This window comes from Sarcophilus harrisii, chromosome 2 (genome assembly GCF_902635505.1).
Source record: "Sarcophilus harrisii chromosome 2, mSarHar1.11, whole genome shotgun sequence".
In the NCBI taxonomy this organism is placed as follows: Eukaryota; Metazoa; Chordata; class Mammalia; order Dasyuromorphia; family Dasyuridae; genus Sarcophilus; species Sarcophilus harrisii.
The window spans coordinates 421745964-421767200 of record NC_045427.1 but is presented as its reverse complement, the minus strand read 5'-3'; the positions used below and the strand labels follow the sequence as shown (position 1 = coordinate 421767200).

The window sequence follows — 21237 nt, the reverse complement described above, 5'->3', positions numbered from 1 at the left end:
TCCTATGAGGTTTCAACAAATTTACATTTCTTTGAACAGACCACATGTTGGAAGGGGAAAGGGGTGGGGAGGAAGAAAAGAAGGGAGGGAAGGAAGACAGAGGAGAAAAAGAGAGAATGAGCAGTCAGTTGAGGGTGTGAGCAGTGTTGCTTGGTCTATAATGGGATAGCTACTGATCATTGCCCTTCTTTCTGGAAGATGACCATGACATCAGGAACTCCCAATAGGAGTTCCCCATGAGAATGAAAGCATTGGTCCAGTTAAGAAAAAAAAGAACAGATGTTGCCTAGAAGCATGTCATGTTTTTGATATTTTTGATGATGCATTGAAAGTATCTTGATTTTTGGTTACCTAACCATAAAGGATAAAAATTCTCTTTTTAAAAATTCATTCATCTTAATGTCTTTATTCCATATAGAGTTAAAGCATTTAAAGTGACTCTTGGGTTCCCTCTTTAAAAGTGTTGACTTATGTCTGCAACTGCATTTGTGATTTTTTTTTCTTTCTTTCTTTTTTAATTTAATTTTTAATTTTTTTAATTAAAGTTTTTTATTTTCAAAACATGTACATGAATAATTTTCAACATTCACCCTTGCAAAACATTGTATGAGGATAAAAATTCTAAGCTGACGATAAATTTTGTTTAGAGGTTTGGAAAACTGTAACATTTGTTGTTAATTCAAAATATTTATCCTTGTAATATAGCATCTAGTATGAGGGGGATAACTTTTGTCTTTGAGCTTTTGATTTTGGTTTTCAGGCCTAGTATGCCAAGGTCAAGTTCTTTTATTTATTATTAATAGTATTCCATTTTTCCAAATATATGCAAAGATAGTTTTCAGCATTCAACCCTGCAAAACCCTATGTTCCAGACTTTTCTCTCATTCTCTCCACAAGACGACAAGCAATCCTTCATAGGCCAAACATGCGCAATTTTTCTAAATATTTCCATGTTTGTCATGATGCACAAGAAAAGTCAGATTAAAGGGGGAAAAAACATGAGAAAGAAAAAAAAACAAGCAGACAAACAGCAACGACAAAAAAGGTGGAAATACTATATTTTAATCCACATTCAGTCTTCCCTATAGTTCCCTCTCTGAATGCAGATGGCACTTTCCATCCTAAGACTATTGGAATTGCAAGGTCAAGTTCTTAACTACATGTGTCAATCTGTATTAAGATGAATGGTTTAATAGGTCAGTTTTTTTATTTTTTCTTTAGCTAAGATGATAAAATTGTTGACCTTAAAAGTTAATAGGTTCCCTGAGGTGGTTTTGTTTTGTTTTGTTGTTTGGTCACTTTCAATGCATAATTATTATTTAATATATACATAACCTTGGGTTAAGTATAGAAGTATATTTAGCATTGCCCTTCTTTCGTGGAGCATAGTTAATAATATCTTATACTTATAGCATACTTTTTACAGATAACTTCACAAAAAATCCTGTGAATTAGGTAGTATAAGTATTATAACTCCCATTATACAGACTAAGAAAGTGAGGCTCAAATAGGTAAAGTCAACTTGTTGATAACCTATAAGAATAGTAAAAAGGATAGCTGAAACTTTTTTTGGGGGGGGAAACCTTAGTCTTTTATTTCATTATCGCCTGTCACTAGATCGTTTTGATTCAGAATATTAAAATTCCTGTCACAGACCATAACCCTTTTCCTTCTCTCTCTGTTGTTCTCACACTCTTTTTTTTGAAATTTTTTGTTTTTAAAACATATGCAAGGATAATTTTTTCAACATTGACCCTTCAAAACCTTGTATTCCAATTTTTCATCCCTTCTCCCCCCCTTCCTTTAGGTGGCATGTAATCCAATATATGTTAAATCCAATGTAGGTATACACATTTATCTTTTATTTATTTATTTATTTATTTATTTTATTAAATAACTTTTTATTGACAGAACCCATGCCAGGGTAATTTTTTACAACATTATCCTTTGCACTTACTTCTGTTCCAATTTTTCCCCTCCCTCCCTCCACCCTCTCCCCAAGATGGCAAGCAGTCCTATACATGTTAAATAGATTACAGTAGATCTTGGATACAATATATGTATGCAGAACCGAACAGTTTTCTTGTTGCTCAGGGAGAATTGGATTTAGAAGGTATAAATAACCTGGGAGGAAGAACAAAAATGCCAGCAGTTTACATTCATTTCCTAGTGTTCTTTCTTTGGGTGTAGCTGCTTCTGTCCATCCTTGATCAATTGAAACTAAGTTAGATCTTGTCTTTGTTGAAGAAATCCACTTCCATCAGAATACATCCTCATACAGTATTGTTGTTGAGGTATATAATGATTTCCTGGTTCTGCTCATTTCGCTCAGCATCAGTTCATGTAGGTCTCACCAATCCTCTCTGTATTCGCCCTGTTGGTCATTTCTTACAGAAAGGTATACACATTTAAACAATTATCTTGATAGCTGAAACTTTTAACTTAAGTCTTCTGATTGCAAGGCCTGTGTTCTTTCACAGTATACCTGGTATATGATAGTATATGAGAAATGTGTAAATTATTACGGAGACTCAGAAGAAAAAGAGAAAACCTTATAGCTTGGAGATAGAGATCAAGAAAGAAGAAATCTACAATTGTCACTATTTATGATCATCTCACTATTAAAATTCTAATTTCTCGGCCAGACATTTTGTCAGTTATTCAAAACATTGTTGTTCTTTGTTTTGATCTGTGATTTGTCTAAGTTAGCCCCTGAGGCCTCTGGACTTGAGAACCAAAAATACATAATACTGTTTAATAAATTTAGGAGTGGAGTTAGAAAGATAAGATCTGTCTGAAATTAAATCTCTTATGGCTATGTCCCTTTGAATGATTCATATTAATTATTCTCCCAGGTACTTTATGTGCCTTTTAAATTAAACTGAAACATTAACATTTTGTGGTTAGAATATGTATTTCAGTTCTTCAGTGACAGACAGTTTTTTATTAGTTTACTGAGGTGGGCCTTTTTTTTTTTTTTTTTTTTTTGCACTCATTCTATGATCCAAAAGTTGGTGAAAAGAACTATACTATCCCCAGATAGGAAAGTATCCTTGTTACACTGGTACTGAATTAAGAAGGAATTCTCTCTGTTTCCTCACTCCATTTAGTTTTTCAAAACTTAATGAAAATCAAATTTTTAGCATCATTTAAAAAATATTGAGGTAATCATCTGTAGAAAATGCCTTGATTAAAAGCTTGTTTACTTCACATTGATTTCTGTGATAAATGTAGATCACCTTTGTAACATGTACCATTATGGTTTTCTTCTCCCCCTCCCCCCCTTTTCTTTTTCAACTATTACTGCAAAATACAGGTCCCCAAATGCTTGTTTGGAGTTAAAGACAGCGATCTGGCTAAATGATAAGACAAGACATCATTTTGGTAAGTGAAGCCCTATCTATGTGAGAGACTTTGGATGAATAGTTAGGAAATAATGGTTGTTCTCTTTATCTTTCTATTTCTTCCTGACTAAAAGGGATTGTAACAGTAATACCTGTTTTAAAGGATTTTGAAACTTCCTTTACTCTCCTTGACATTTCTAAGTGTTCTTTCTTTACTTTATTAAATAAGGTTTCTAGAGATCTTTGTGAAACTTTTTTAATTACCTTATTGTCTGGATGAGACCTTGATGTCTTGGAAAGGACACAGTTTTTTTGAGTCAAAATACCTTGCATCAATCTTACACCTTAATTCCCCACTTTATTTTGATTCGATGACACTGGTCTCTTGGCTATTTCATGAACAAGACACTCCATCTTTTGGCTCCAGGCATTTTCTCTGGCTGGCTTATTTCCCATGCCTACAACGGTTTTTTTCCTCTGCTCTGTATCCTGGCTTAAGCCCCAATTAAAATTTCATCTTCTATAGGAAACCTTTTTGAACTCTATTTAATTATTTCTTACTTACCCTGTAATGTAACTTGTTTGCACTTATTTTGTTTGATTGTGTATTCCTTGAGGGCAGGTACTATCTTTTGCTTCTTTTTGCATTCCTTAGGTACAGAATCTGACCCATAGTAAGTAAATGCTTATTAGCTATTTTCATGGGTGTAAATTTTAACTGTGCTACTTGCAACTTGTATAATCTTGGTTACTTTGCTTAACTTTTTGGGGCCTCATCTTATAAAAGAAGGGAATTTGGACTTAAAATTATCATTTAGCTCTAAATTCTGTAACTTTTCATTGTCTGTGGCTTTGGAGTGTAAAGGTGGGAGCTAGATTAATGATTTTGATTATTGACTAAAACTAATAAGAGAGTTGTTACTTCATGAGATAATAGGAAAAGTCCTAGAATTAGAGTCAGAAGACCTTAATTTGATTTGATTTTTGGCTTTTCCATTTATATATATGGCCCTAGAAATTTAACTTCTTTGAGCCCAAGTTTCCTCTTTTGTAAGGGGAAATAATTATCTTTGTCCTGCTTATCTTTACCGGTACTGTAGTAAAGATAATTGAATGCATTCAAAAGTGCTTTATAAATTATAAAGCACTATATAGAAATATAAGAAATAACTCTAGAAGTTGAAGAAATAATTGTAGTCTTTGAGGTCCAGCAAAGAAACATACACTAGTACTTATAGGTAACAGCATCTAATTGTTGTTGCTGGGACAGGTAACTTTGGAAAATTGTGTTGATCAGAACTTCATCTGCCAGCATGACCTAAGCCATGAGCTATGACCCTACCACCCTGAATCTCTGAGTCTATAAGTCCAAGTACTGAAAAGTTGTACCATTATAAGGTTTGGTGAGCAAGACCTTCCATGCTGTCTGGAATGCCTCAAAATGAGTGAAGTGAATTTAGCTACAAACTCTCCAACAATATGGAAATCCATTTTTTTCTTTTTTCTTTTGCTGAGGCAATTGGAGTTAATTAAGTGACTTGCCCAGGGTCACACACCCAAGAAGTGTTAAGTGTTTGAGGTCAGATTTGAACTCAGGTCCTCCTGATGTCAGGGCTGGTGCTTGATCCACTGTGCCACCTAGCTGCCTCTTGGAAATCCCTTTTTAGGAAAATAATCTTCAGTACATGGCAGGAAATGATTATATCTAAAAGACAAGATCAAGTCATTCTTGATTATTTATTCTTTTTTATTTACTCTTTTGCTCTTTCATTCATTCATTGAACATTTATTAAATATCCACTGTGCCAGGTGCTGCCTTGTTTAGATGATATATGGTCCTTGCTCTCATTGTTAACAGGTCTAGTAGAAGATTAGTAACACACAAACATTGATGATTATAATTTAAACATTACGATGTATTTTAAAGAATTATCCTCAGAAAACTTTTGTAAGACCTAATCATGTGTTCTTTGCATTGTATTTTTTTTGTATTCTTGTTTATATCCATATAATTAAAAGCATGTAGTAAGTTAACAAATTTGTGATATTTAAAATTTTATCTGGTGTAACTTAGTGCATTTTAATTTTATGTTTAATTTTATTACATGTTTGGTTGTTATTTAGTGCATACAGTTATCGAATATAATAGTTTTGGAGTTCTTTTGATTAAAGATGTTTGCAAATATAACACCCAAATTTTAATGCTATGAGTGTCTACTACTCAAGAACAAGGTCATTAGTCTGCTGGCATGACTGCTAATTGTGACATACTAGATAACTTTTATTTATTTATTTTTCATTCTAAAGTAAACTTTTATTGACATTTTTTATTTATCCATCTCTTAACATTTCTTAGCGTATCCCTTCCTATCTTCCAGAAAACAATACTGTGTAATAAAGAATAAAAGTTAAGTAAAACTAACCATCATATTTAAAAAAGCTTGACATTGTATTCCTTTAGATCCTCTTCAAAGAAGTAGAAAAGAGTGCCTTCTTGTTGGTTTGTTTGTTTGTTTTTTGAGCCAAATTTGGTCATATAGTTTTGAAGCATTGAATTTCAATTTTTTTTTTCCTCATTTGCACTATTGTAGTTAATGTGTATGTCATTTTCTTGGTTGTTTACCTCATTTTGCATCTGTTCATATAAGTCTTCCCATATTTTTCTGTTTTCATCATATTCATTGTTTCTTTTAAAATGTTTCCAATAATCAAACAATAATTTTTTTTCTTCCATATAGTGCCCAGGTGGAGAAAGGTATTTTTAAGACATTTTAAAATTTAAAATGCTGCAGGTTTTTTGTCCTTTAGATATCCTTCACACAAAGAAGCAAATGACACCAACACTTTCCAAAGTAACTTTTGAGACTTAGCCATTAGTGGATAATTCATTATATAATTGAATCACTTTCTCTATCCATTCTTCAGTAAATATTTATTTTTCTAACATAATATGTAGACTAGAAGAAGGAATATAGATTGGTGTTCCAGATACATAAATATTTCCTAGATAAGATATACATAGTGTTAGATACATGATCAATCTAACATGGAGTTGAACTTAATTATTATTTATCCCCTCACCATTCTTTCATTCCCTGCCCCATATCCCATATGTTTGTGAGAGTTACACAAAGTGGAATAAAAGGAAATATTTTTGTTAAATTTAAAACACTTTTTTATTCCTCAGGGTATTTCATTTTTTCCAAATATATGTAAAGATAGTTCTCACCATTCATTTTTGTAAGACTCTGTGTTACAAAATTTTCTCCTTCCATTCCTCGTCTCTCCCCTCCCCAAGATCACAATCTGACAATTGATTAAACATGTATAATCCTTTTGAATATATTTCCACAAAAAAGAAAAAAACAAAGAAACAAAAAAGGTGAAAATAGTATGCTTGATCCATATATGCAGTCTCCATAGTTCTCTCTCTAGATGCCAATGCAGTTTCCATCCTAGGTCTATTGGAATTGTCTTGAATCACCTCATTGTTTAAAAGAACTAAGTATCATAGTTGATCATCACATAATCTTGCTGTTATTGTATACAATGTTCTCCTGGTTCTGCTCACTTCACTCAGCATCACTTCGTATACGTTAAAGAACTTCTTAAAAAAAAAAAGTCTTATTGATTGCTTTTATTTTTTACACTGCTCATTTACCAATATATCACCTCGTCCCAGGCCCTTCTTTATAACAAAGAAAATCTGAAGTAAAATTAAATAAATTGAAAGTATGTTCAAATAATATTTCATACCTATAAGTCTTCTTACTTTTTATTGATAGGGAAGGAAGGGTTAGATATGCCTGATTCTAATTCTGTTATTTTTATGCCTGCTAGGATATCCCAATTTAAAAAGTGTATTTTAAAATTCTATCATTTAGGGGGAGCAGCCTTTCTTGTTAATTGAACCATAGGATACAGGTGAAATACATAAGTATGCATTGTAATGTATGCATTATGAGAAACTTTGTTTTTTTTCTCTCTTTTAAAAGGTTGCCTCTCTGTCTGTTTGGTGTATTTGTACTGAATAATCATCACCATGGTTTTGGATGACCTTCCAAACTTAGAAGATATTTATACTTCCTTGTACTCACCAACAATGGAAGATTCAGAGTTGGATTTTGACTCTGGATTGGAGGATGATGACTCAAAACATGATAGTATTGTGGGGAATTCTACTATCTTTATGGCTTTCAAAGGAAATATAGATGATACAGACTTGAAATGGAAATTGGATACCATATTGGAAAATGTTCCCAGCCTTTTACACATGGGTAATGTGCTTTAAGTATCTTTTAGTGGTTATATGATTGTCTTGAATTATATATAGTTAAACCCATTGACAAAAATAGAGAAGTAACTTGGGTTGGAGCATTGTTTGAATTAGTATAATAAAAAATCTGAATTGTGCAACTTTAAAAAGAAATTAAGATATGTTATTTTCAATTAGGAAATTGTAACTAAGCTAAGAGCTTTCTTTAATGTCCCTAGAATATGTTTTACTAAATAAGAATAATTAGCATTTCGCTAATGTATTTATCATTACACACTAAAGAGGACTAAAAGAATTTGTCCTCTTAACTTAAAATTTTCCCAGAAGTTTTGTGCATACCATTAATAATCTACTGCTAAGACAGATTTTAGTGTATATCCTCTCAAAATTATCCCAAATTTTGAGTTGTTATAATCTGAATTAACTTTTCTGTAGTCCTAATTTATTTTCTAGGAGAGAAAAATCTTTTTTCAAGGAATTTGGATGTTTTAAACTAACTTCTTTAGCAGTTACCTAGCACATATATTCAGAACCTTATATTTGTAAGTCACATTTATTAATGTAGTATGTAATACATCAAGGACCTTTTTATTCACAAAGCAGCTGTTACATCATATTAAGATTGTTTATTAAGATTACATTTTTAACATTGTTTATTAAGATGCAGAATCCTACTTTTTTGGCGATTTTAAGAAATAGTACTAAGTGACTAAATTTAAAGGGGTACCATTAGGTCTGGGTGCTGTTCTAAAATAGAAAATGCTTTTAGGCAATACTCTACTTCTGAATGACCCTTATATTTGCATAAATGTATGATATTTCTGAAAATCTTTGAATCTTTTTTTCAAGAGAGTTAATGCTTTTTGGAGGACTTATGTTCTTAAACCCTTTCCTGGAGCCAGAAGTGACCAGGAGAGTCTTTTGCCTAAGATTTTATTCTAATTCAGCAAACTTAATGACAAACACTTAAAGAACCCCTGTCAGTCTCTTCCAATTAGCCTCACCAGAGCTCTTTTCTAAAGAATCACAGAACTCTAGTATTGGAAGCAACCTTAGAAGTTGTCAAGCTCAACTCTTAACCTGAAACGTGATTATGCATTAAAATATATTATCCTTATTAGAGCCCCCATTGAACCAGCTATGGTAGGGCTAAGGGTAGGAAGGTCTTCCAATTACAATTAGGATTTAGAGTCTGAGAGTGACAGAACTTAAAACCTAGAAGGAACCTCAGAGATCATTTACTCCAATGCCTACATTTTATAGAAAGGAAGAAACTGAGGTTCAGGGAAAGGAGGTCACTTATCAAAATCATGCAGTGAGATAGTAGAGAGTCTGGACTAGAATCTAGGTTTCCTGATTCTTCATCCTTTGTTATTTCTATTATGCCATGATAGCATTTCCATCTATTACTTCGCAGTCAAGAACCTAGAGTCATTCTTTGTATCGACTCTTAAATTCATGAACCTAACATTCTGGGACTCTTACCAATATATTTCATTTTTCCAGCCTTCACTCTCAGTACTGTCTAGGTGAAGCCTTTAATCTTTTTTTTTTCAATTCTGCTTTTGTACTATCACTTTAATCTGATATTCACATGTTTTTTCTTGTTTGTACTTTTTCTTTTCCAAACTTCTCTTAAGAATTCATTTTTTTCCCTTCACCATGTATCCCTCTTTCTTCTCTTAAGCCTTTCATTATTATATTCTTTTACCCACTCTCCTCAATTTGTGTACTCAGTTTGAACTAAATTGATTTTCATTAATGATAATAACTAATGTTTTACAGTAGGCAGAGAGATTTGCTAAAAATTCTGTGAGGTAGGCAGTACAATCATGGTTATCCCCCATTTACCATTTTGGAAGCTAAGACTTAAAAAGCTTACATGACAAATCCAGGGTCTTATCATTGTATTGGGTTAAGGATCTGGATTTGAATCCAGCTTTGTTACTTGACATCTATAAGATCTTGGGTAGGTCACTTGACTTTTCTGTGTCTCAATTTCCTCATCTAGACTGTTGGACTATGTGACATTCAAAATCCTTTTCAGCTTAAAATAAAAAATTACAAGAATATTACTATAATAGTTATTAAGTGGCAGATTCAAGACTAAAACTTTCTTCCTGGTTCTAAGTTTTGAGCTAAGGCTATGTTACATTGTATAATGTAGCCTATTTCCCTAAGCTTCATTACAGTGAAACTTGTCAAATCTGAAATAATTCACAGTAGTTCATCAACTCCTTTTGGTTCATCTTATATGCAGATCATTCCTAGATTTGCCTATTCAGACCCTGAATATCAGTGACTTGTAACCAGATGCCTATTGAACACCTCTAACTGGATGTCCTATGGGCATGTCAGCCTCAGTGTATCTAAAACAGGAGTTCTTTTTTAAAAACCCTTTTCTCTAATTATGCTATTTCTGTTGAAGGTTCTATCAGGTTTGTAGCTAAGAACTCATCTTAGTAACTTTTCTCTCTCATACCTTGTATCCAATTAGTTGCCAACTCTTGTTGATTCCAAGTTCATAACTCACTTGGTCATCCCTCAAATTCAGTCTAATCTTACCAATTGTCTAGACTATTTTAATAGCTTCCTAGTTGATCTCCTTGCTTCTAGTCTTTTACTTTTCTTATCCATCTTGCATGTCACTGCCTTTGCCAGGAATCTACAGTACCTCCCTCTTTCTTTGAGGATAAAAAAATATGAATAACTCTGCTTGGCATATAATGCCCTTATACGTTCACCCACCATTCTAGACTTCTTGCTTCTTGAAGAACAATGATTCTTCACCCTTTCTGTTTCAGCCAAATCTTTTACTCTCTCTTTGGGATATTTCATCTGTTTTAATATTACCTCCTGATCATCTTTGACTGAATTCCTAGTTCCCTTCAAGGCTCAGCATAAATGACACTCTTATAAAGACCCAGCTTGATTCTTTCTTGTACTTGATCCTCGGTAATCCACACTAAAAATTGTTCTTCATTTACTTTGTATAATACAGAGTTTATATTTCTGTGTTCATATTATTTTCCCCCAATAGAGAAATTGTTCTTCATTTACTTTGTATAATACAGAGTTTATATTTCTGTGTTTATATTATTTTTCCCCAATAGAGTATTAGTTCCTTGTGGATAAAGGTTATTTTAATCTTGTTTTTATCTCTGTGTACCTTGTATGTTTTAAGTGCTTAATAAATACTTTTATGAATGAATGAATAATTGGAGAGATTGGGAGTATGAATTAATAATGTCTGAGTTACAGACTTTTGTGTGTAATAATTTGAAATACTTGCTGTTTATCTTGATTGAAAAATGCATTATTCATTCATCCATTTATTAAATGCCTATTGGATACAGAGCAGTGTTAGGTATTGGAGAAAATAAAAAGATAAAATAAGTCATGACCCCTATTGTCATCTTATAATTTAATGGGGGAAAGAAGAATATACATAACTATGCAATAACTGTAAAACCTAATAGAACATGGTGAGAGCTTGAGAAGTGGAAAGTGGTATCTGATATCCCAGGAAAGAAATAATTCTGATTTGAAGAATGAGGAAAGACTCAATGGAAAAAGTTGCACTTAAAATATATATATATAGTCAGTATAGTCCAATAACAAAACTTTCTTAGTTTGTTGGGATAGTCCTTTCCCTTTTGGCATTACTTTTTTCTACTTTAAGTACTGTAATGATAATACAATGTAATAATTTAACCTTTCTTGCTCCTGAGGTTTTCTGTACTGCAGCGAAGATTTTTTATGATGAAGTTGGATGATAGCTTAATGGAAGAAGTGTCATGAGCTTTCTCACTTACCCAGATCAACAGACAGAGCATGTATTTCTATGTGCCAGGCACTGTGCTAACGCTGGAGTTACAAATGCAAGCAAGCTAGTCCTTGATGTTAAGGAGTTTACAATTTATGGAGAAAGACAAGCCATAAAAGGGAACTAGAAAGGGAGAGTTGGGAGCACATAGGAGGCAACATTGCATGAAGATTTCATTTCAGACAAGGTGGAGAAAGAGGCACCTCTTAAGGTCAAGACACTGAAGGGCAAAATCCAAGGTTGCATTGGGCAGCCAAGGATGATGACTAGAATGCAGGCATCACTGTGCGGAGATAGTTGGGAAGAGCAGAGTGAGCTCCATTCCATGGCTGACACTTTTTTCTGTTTCTCTTTTAACCAAGACTCCAACAAGCTCAAAGTACAGAAGGTGGAACCTTGGAACAGTGTCCGTGTTACATTTAGCATCCCCCGGGAAGCTGCAGAACGGTTACGAATTCTGGCTCAGAACAACAACCAGCAACTCCGGGACTTAGGGATTCTCTCCGTTCAGATTGAAGGTATCTTGCTCTGCCATTTGCTCATGTAGGTAGTTTCAATTATGGCAGTGGTAGGAATCACCAGAAATGGAAAGCCTGTATTTTGTATTGGAGCGGCTTTATATATTTTTAAATAATATAATTGTCAGGCCTTTTGAATGATGGCCAGATCATAAACCAATCTGTGTTTCCTGTTTTAGCAGCTAAGAGTGGAAGATGGGTTGAGGTTGGTGCTGTCTTGTCACTCTGCTACCCAGTCCCCTTTGGGATCCAACTTACTGCATTTGTGAGTCATGATTCATGGATATAACAATGGTTGTCATGATATAAACATAGCTTTCTAACTTTAGGGTGTGTGCAGCAAACCTTGGGCCACTTGCTCCCCCTTCTCTGTTCTACCATCCCCAAGGATTCAGTCAAATAGTACAGATGGTGGTGGCCATTTTTGTTGTGCTAATAGGAAGAGGTGCTGCCATCATGTTGGCTATGGCTGGGGGAATAATCCTCTCCTTAAAACTATCACTTCCTGTCCTCCCTAATCTATGTTTGGCATAACATTGGGGAAAAATCTTTTTCTAAGAATCTTTCATAACCTTGCTATGAATTCTTGGCAACCTGACTTTGAGTTATGACTAAAGATTGGGAACTAGTGCTTTAATAACTTAGTTAGGGTACTTTGGGATTTTACTAATTGAAAAGACTCTAGCTTTATCATACTTATATGTTTATGATTTCCTTCTTTTTTTTGGAAAACAGGAGAACTTGTTTTTTTTTTTTCTTTTAATTCACATATTTAATTTCATATTTTGTAATTCATAACAATTTCAGACAGGCTCTGCTACAAGGGTTGCTCCTGTAGTAGAGATACACCTTTGGTAGCAAGTCACAGTATCCCTCTAGCAGTCCCTAGTAAACATGTACTTTCCTGGATACACAAAATTAAAACTACTGATTATGTCATCAGTATGGAAAGACATTCAGTTTTTTAGTAATGGAGGATGGGTTTGCACTGGTTGTTCTACTCACTTTCTTTCTGTCTTCTTTGTAATTAAGAGCCTTAGATTGACTCATAAAAATTTTAGAGCTACAGGGAACCTTAGAGCAGGGCTTCCTAAACTTTTTCTGCTCATGACCCCCTTTCCTCCAATAAACTTGTATGTAACCTTGGGTATATAGGTTTATAAAATTGGTACACAATCAAACATTTACTGATAGTAAATCATAATTTTGTGACCCTCCCACATTTAGTTATCTGACACCATATGGGATCACAACCTACAGTTTAAGAAGCTTTTGCCTTAGAGATCATCTGATCCAAACCTTTTATTTTACAATAGGGAAATTTAAATTCCAAAGAAATTATATAATTGGCCACAGTCGTAGTAATTAATAGCCCAAAGACCAACACAGGTTTGACTCTATGGAACAGAGCAAAGTAACTTTCTTGGAGTTAATAACACTATATTTTTGTGGCAATATAGCCACAAACTTCATTAAGGAAGACCAAGAAGAGAAATAGTTGTTGTCACATGTTTTAAACTCAAATCATCTGTGCTTCTCTCTGTCCACAAGATGGGGCTATTTTCCTGGAAAGAAAATTTGGATAAACTATCATACAGTTTATTTCTTGGAACTCCTTTTTTTCATCTATGAATTGTTTCTTCTTGTACAAAAGCCAATAAATATTACTTTGGTGGATGGCTTTTTTTTCCCCTTTTCTATATTTTTTAATAATTGCTAGTTCAGAGGGTTAAAATTCCTTCAGCATTGAGTATCTGATTAAATCTTTTCATTTCAAAAAATGATATCTGGCACCATTTGGTATTGAGAGGAGGCAAATTCCATCTGGATATTGCCTTGTCTTTTTACTGAAATGATTATCTGGAATTTTAGAACTGGGAGAGACCTCAAAGGTTATCTACTTCAACTCCTTTGCCTTTGGGTAGATCCTTCTATACCTTGATGAGAGGTTGACCATTTTTGGATTGTGTTCTGTTTGGGTTGTCTCTGCTAGAAATGAACAAAAAGGTAGAGAAAGGCATTTTTGACATTTTTTCCTTGAGGACCCAGAATTCAAACATTTGTAGAGAATTACATGGAATTTTCCAATTAAAAACATAAACCTATCACATGTTTGTGAAATTGTTGGGAGCAATGGGAAAGTCATTCAATTACCTACACTTCTTACTTCCCCACTTTATATGTATACTTACAGGATCCTAGTCCTGACAGTTCCTCTAGCCTGAGCCATTATTATTTTATTTATGCATCAAAACATCCCATTGTTTGAGAAGCAGTCCATTAATGTCCGACATGTAGATATTATGAAAGGCTTCAGGATACATCTGTCTATTAATGCCATAAGGAGGGCCTAATTTAATCATGAGGCTTGTCTGATTCATGGAAAATACTTAGAAGCTAGAAATTTTATTTCTTCTGAACACATTAAGTGATTATCAGGGATATTAGAGAGGCAATTCCTATATTGGGAAGGAAGTGTCTCTAAGATAATAATATTTGAGCTCCCTTCTAATAAAATTATATAACTGTGAAACACTTTTTATACTTTCATTTATATATTTTAGTAGGTGTTTTTTAGATTTGGAAATTTGAATTCTAATGCTCCCAAAACAGTCTCTGCTTAGTGGCTTTACCTGTTACTTATCACTAATTTTATTTCATTTTAAAATTTATTATTGATAGTTTTTATTTATATCATCTTTTTCTCCAAATCTATTCCTGACAGCCCACCCCCACAGTGAACTAGATAGCTTTTTTAACAGAATTAAAAAGAAAGGAAGGGGTAGTAAAACTAATCAGCTATATCCAATAATATGTCTAGTATCCTATACCTGTGGTAACTCATATCTACAAAGATAAGAGGGAATACATTTTCTCATCTCTTCTCTGGAGTCAAGCTTGGTTCAGCTTTATTTTGTACTTTTTGTTCTTTCTATTTACGTTGTTATTATATAAATTATTTTTCTGGTTCTATTTACTTCACTGAATCATTTCATCAGTCTTCTACTGCTCCTTTGAATTCTATTTATGCATTATTTCTTGTGACATAATATTATTTTCATATGCCATAATTTGTTCCCTGTTTGATGAGCCTCTATTTTCAGTTTTTGCAGCACAAATAGTGCTGCTTTTAATATTTTGGTATGTATGGAGCTTTTCTTTTCTTTTCTCTTCTTTTTTTAAAATAGCTTTTTATTGACAGAACATATGCATGGATAACTTTTCTTCCCCCTTCTCCCCCTCCAGTCACGTGATTTTATTTATTTTATTTTTTTAAAACTATAACTTTATTGACAGAACCCATGCCTGGGTAATTTTTTACAACATTATCCCTTGCACTCACTTCTGTTCCAACTTTTCCCCTCCCTCCCTCCACTCCTCCCCCAGATGGCAAGCAGTCCTATATAGTATATCCTAGATACAATATATGTGTGCAGAACCGAAACAGTTCTCTTGTTGCACAGGAAGAATTGGATTCAGAAGGTAAAAGTAACCTGGGAAGAAAAACAAAAATGCAAAAAGTTTACATTCATTTCCAAGTGTTCTTTCTTTGGGTGTAGCTGCTTCTGTCCATCCTTGATAAATTGAAACTGAGTTAGATCTTCTCTTTGTTGAAGAAATCCACTTCCATCAGAATACATCCTCATACAGTATCATTGTTGAAGTGTATAATGATCTCCTAGTTCTGCTCATTTCACTTAGCATCAGTTCATGTAAGTCTCTCCAAGCTTCTCTGTATTCATCCTGCTGGTCATTTCTTACAGAACAATAATATTCCATAACATTCATATACCAATTTACCCAACCATTCTCCAATTAATGGACATCCATTCATTTTCCAGTTTCTAGCCACTACAAAAAGGGCTGCCACAAACATTTTGGCACGTACAGGTCCCGTTCCCTTCTTTAATATGTCTTTGGGGTATAATCCCAGTAGTAGCACTGCTGGATTAAAGGGTATGCACAGTTTGATAACTTTTGAGGCATAATTCAGGATTGGTCTCCAGAATGGTTGAATTCGTTCACAGCTCCACATGGATAACTTTTCAATGTTGACCCTTGCAAACATTTTTGTTCCAATTTTTCCCTCCTTCCCTTCACCCCCTCCCCTAGATGGCCGGCAGTTTCATACATGTTAAACATGTTAAAGTATATCTTAAAATACAATATATGTGTACATATTTATACAGTTCTCTTGTGGTACATGAAAAATCAGAATTAGAAAGGTAAAAATAACCTGGGAAGAAAAACAAAAATGCAAGCAAACAACAGAGTGTTGTGGTCCATACTCATTTCCCAGTGTTCTTTCACTGGGTGTAGCTGATTCTGTTCATCATTGATCAATTGGAACTGAATTGGATCCTCTCATTGCCGAAGAGAGCCATATCCATCAGAATTGATCCTCATATAGTATTGTTATTGAAGCATATAATAATTTCTTGGTTCTGCTCATTTCACTTAGCATCAGTTCATGTAAGTCTCTCCAAACCTCTCTGTATTTGTCCTGCTGGTCATTTCTTGCAGAACAATAATATTCCCTAACATTCACATACCATAATTTACTCAGCCATTCTCCAGTTGATGGGCATCCATTCAATTTCTAGTTTCTAGCCGCTACAAAAAGAGTTGTCACAAACATTTTTGCACATGTGGGTCCCTTTCCCTTCTTTAAGATCTCTTTGGGATATGAGCCCAGTAGAAACACTGCTGGATCAAAGGGTATGCACAGTTTGATAACTTTTTGAGCATAAGTCCAAATTGCTCTCCAGAATGGTTGGATTCATTCACAACTGTATGGAGCTTTTCTTTTTTTCCTTTCTTTTTATTTTTTTTTTATTATAGCTTTTTATTTACAAGATATATGCATGGGTAATTTTTCAGCATTGATAATTGGAAAACCTTTTGTTCCAATTTTCCCCCTCCTTCCCCCCATCCCCTCCCTCAGATGTCAGGTTGATCAATACATGTAAAATATGTTAAAAGTATAAGTGAAATACAATATATGTATACATGTCTTGTATGAAGCTTTTCTAACTGACTTCTTTGCCATATATTGCAGCTAAAACCTTGAGAGTTTTAGTGACTTGGTTTGTACAATCCCAAATTGATTTCCAGGATGATTAGACCAGTTCACAATTCTAAAAGTATATGAGTATGCTTATTTTTCTACAGTATTTTTAAGATTATTATCTTTTGACATGATCTATGATTTGTTTGGTTTGAGGTGCAACCTCAGATTTTTTATTTGCGTTTCTCATTGATAATTTGGAGCAGTCTTTCATAAGTTCTTAATTGTTTGCTCTTCTTTTGATGACTATTCATATCTTTTGACCATTAAGAAAAGGCCCTTTCTTAATCTTACATATTTGTGTTAATTTTGTATATACTGTAGATATCATCTCATCAGTGCTGTCACTAATTTTAAAAGCCAACTTTTAAAGTTTGCTGGACCTAATGTTTTGCTTTTTATGTTTAATGAAAACTGCTATTTAACATTATACTGGGCTGTTGAAATGTTTTGCTTACCTGACTGTTCTATTTGGTAGATAGTAAATTAAGTCTTGTTTTTGGACAAGTTTTTGTGGTATTTACATTTATGTAATGTTTTCAGGTTTCAGTTTTTGATTGTCAAGTTCCCTTTTAGTTTCATCATATACTGCTTTGGAGAATACAAAGAACTTATTTAATGCTACATAGCTATCCTATGTTTACATGAGGATTTTTTCTGACATTGTCCTGGGCTGAATGTATTTATTTATTTATATTGGAGTATCATTTTTAACTGCCTATCTATGGTATATATTGTTGGTCGTATTATAGTAAGACTTCATTATGTAATCTTTCTATAACAATAACAAGTATTTAGTAACTTTTGTGTACAGGACAACATGCTAAAGCCATAGGAGAATTTAAATAAGACATGGTTCCTTCTGTTTGGGAGAGGGCTAAGATACTAAGAGAAGTAGTTTTACTACAAAATATTTCTGGTAAGTAACCTCCTTTGGTCAGGGTTCTAGAAGGAGCTATATGATACTGAATTCTAGTATTTCCTCCTATACAATACTAACTTGTGTAAAGGCAAGATGGCAGAGTGGACTGAGAGCCAATCTCAAGCTAGGAAGACCTAGCTTCAAGTCTTGTCTCTGTATCTGTCTCTGTTACATACTGCCACTGTGATCCTGGGCAAGTTATTTAACTTCTCATTGCTCTTGGCAACATTCTGGGACTTTAAATTGCCTGGAAAACAGTTGAGCCCTTGTCCCCAATACTGTCTAGTTTAGTTATCATTGTGTTGCTTTTCAGTTATATGCCACTTTTCATGACTCCATTTCAGGTTTTCTTTGCAGCAATACTGGAATGGTTTGCCATTTCCTTTTCTAGCTCATTTTATAGATAAGGAAAATAAGGCAAACAGGATCAAGTGACTTGCTCAGGCTGACACAGCTAGTGAGTGTCTGAGGCCAGATTTAAACCCAGAAAGAGGAGTCTTCAGAACGCTATCTGTTTTGTCATCTAGTTGCTCAGTTTTCATGTCTTATAGAAATGATCACCATTTAGCCAATTAGGATTGTATAGTAAAGTCTGTTGGGAAAGACCCAATTCTTAGAATTATCTTTGAAAGTTTGTTTATTGTCATTGAAATAGTTTCCTTTTTTCAACCTGGCTACCCTTTTCAGGTGAAGGTGCAATCAACCTGGCTCTGGCTCAAAATCGAAGCCAAGATGTTCGGATGAATGGCCCCATGGGAGCTGGGAATTCTGTTAGAATGGAGACAGGATTTCCCATGGCAGGTGGTCCAGGTAAGAATTAACTTATCACAATTAAGTATTATTAACATTATATTAAGTATTATTAACATTATATTAATATAATTAACATTATATTAAGTATAAGTTAGTAGCCACTTGAACTTTCTAGGACTCATTTTTGGTTGACTTTCATTTACAGGAGGAAAAGAATGTCAATATGTTATTTAACATCTGATGTAATGTTTTTAACAATATTGTCAAGCTAATTGATTTAAGAAACAATCAGTTGTCAGTTTTCAGTAACCTTAGTGAAATAAACTAAATGTAATTTAGTTAACAAGCCAGACAGAAACAGACAAGTCTTTTTTTTGGGGAGAAAGAAAGCAAACAAGTCTGTCATATAATTCAGTTGAATGACTTGCAGTGAAATTTCTGTTTTATATGTGTTATATATAGTATATATTGTGCACATGTGACTATATGAGACATGTGATTTCCCCCCCCCAAAAAATTGTATTGATATATTTTGTTTTTAAATGTCACCAAAATTTTCCCCATTATTCTTCTTTTACCCCATATAATAAAATTACTCTCTCTGTATACTCTTTATTTTGATTTTAAAATAAATTTTATTAGTATTTTTTATTTATTTAGCCCACCAAAATTTTCCCTAGTATCCCTTTCCTCTCTTAGAAAGCCATCCCATATACAATTAATTTTTTTTCTTTAAAGAGAGAAAAAAATCAACAAAACTAATAAATGCATTGATAAAATCTGGAAATATCTGCAGTGTACCATGCAGGTATCATGGACCTTCCACCTCTCTACAAGAGTGGTGTATGTGGGGAGGTGTGTTCATATCTCCTTTGGTGCCATACTTATTCTATATAATTTTGCAGCATTCACTCTTAAATCTTTCTGTTTATATATTTGTAGTCATTGTATATATTGTTTTCTTGTTGCTACATTTTGCATCATATTATATAAATTTTTCCTGCTTTTTTGGACCCTGTGAAACATTTTTAGCGGTTTATTTTTGAGGGATAATTGTAGCAGATAACCAATTTAAGTTAAAAAAAAATTATTAAGCACCCTCTATATGCAGTTAAGAAAGGCAAAAGCAATCTATGTCCTCAGGGAGTTCACAGTCTAATAGGGAAGGTCATAAGTAAAGAACTACTTTCAAATAAGATATTCACAAGATAAATGGAGAAGGAACTAAGATTTAGGAGGACTAGGAAAGGATTTTTACAGAAGATGGGACTTGAGCTAAGACTTAAAGAAGGAAATCAGATAAGCCAGGAGGTGAAGATGAGGGAAATTATATCTTTTTCTCAGTGCATATAGAAGTCGAGGAAAATGTCTACAGCTGGGAGCATTATGAATGGAGAGTAGGAAACCAGCTAAGACCAAACAGAATTTTGTATCTAATCCTGGAGGGAATAGAGAGTGACTGGAATTGATTGAATAAGGGATAGCATGGTCAGATCAGCATTTTAGGAAGATCATTTTGATATATTAGCTCAGAATTGAGGAGAAATTTTGAGGTAGAGAGACCAACTACCAATTTATTGGAATAGTATAGGTATAAGGTAATAAAGACTCATGTCAGGGTAGTAACAGTGTCAGGAAATCACAAAGGATATAGCAAGAAAGAAAGTTTGAACAGAAATGACAGAACTTGGCAGTAGACATAAGAAGTAATCCCTACGTTGGTTACCGGGGTGACCAGAATAATGATGGTATCACAGTAACAGCAAGATCAAATGATGATCAATTCTGATGTATGTGGCTGTTTTCAACAGTGAGATGATTCAGGTTAGTTCCAACGGTCTTGCACCTAGAGGGAAGACAATGGGAACTGAGTGTGGATCACAACATAGTATTTTCACTTTTTTTGTTGTAATTTGCTTGCATTTTGTTTTCTTTCTCAATTTTTTTTCTTTGTGCAGCATGGTAATTGTGGAAATATGTATAGAAGAATTATACATGTTTAACATAGTGGATTACTTGCTGTCTAGGGGAGAAGGTGGGGGTAAGGAAGGGAGAAGAAAGTTTGAAACTCAAGTTTTGCAAAGAGTGAATGTTGAAAATTATGTAGGCATATGTTTTGAAAATAAAAAGCTTTTAAAAATGAAAAATAAATAAACAGTTAAGAAAAAAAAAAAGAATGATGATACCTTCAACAGTCATAAGGAGGTTAGAAAGAAGTGAGGAGGTTTGGGAAGAAAGACGAGTTCATTTTTGGACATGTTGAGTTCAGGAGGTCTTTGTGATACACAGCCTGAGATGGTAAATAGGCAATTAGAAATAAGGCAGCTAGGTGGTGCAGTGGATGGAGTGCTGGAGCTAGAGTTAGGAAGGGTTTAAAACCAGCTCAGCTGTAAGACTCTGAGCATGTCCTTTAATCCTGTTTGCCTCAGTTTCCTCATCTATAAAATGAGGGGGAGGAGGAAGGGCAAACCACTTCCTTGTCAAGAAAGCCCTAAATGGGGTTATGAAGATTTGGACACAGTTGAAACAA

General features: G+C 33.8%; 1 protein-coding gene across 6 annotated transcripts in view; it reads left to right on the top strand.

The window, feature by feature from the left end:
• Window positions 1-21237, top strand: part of NCOA6 (nuclear receptor coactivator 6) — a 79119-nt gene that overhangs the window by 15782 nt on the left and 42100 nt on the right. For 4 of the 6 annotated variants that reach the window (XM_031953885.1, XM_031953889.1, XM_031953886.1 and 1 more), the window contains 4 exons: window positions 3317-3384; window positions 7340-7621; window positions 11809-11964; window positions 18642-18764. In XM_031953885.1, the coding sequence (XP_031809745.1) occupies window positions 7387-7621; window positions 11809-11964; window positions 18642-18764 (514 nt within the window). In that variant the 5' untranslated portion in view covers window positions 3317-3384; window positions 7340-7386. Of the gene's footprint in view, window positions 1-3316; window positions 3385-7339; window positions 7622-11808; window positions 11965-12143; window positions 12230-18641; window positions 18765-21237 lie in introns of those variants that run through there. The other 2 variants (XM_031953887.1, XM_023506968.2) reach the window with 2 other exon arrangements.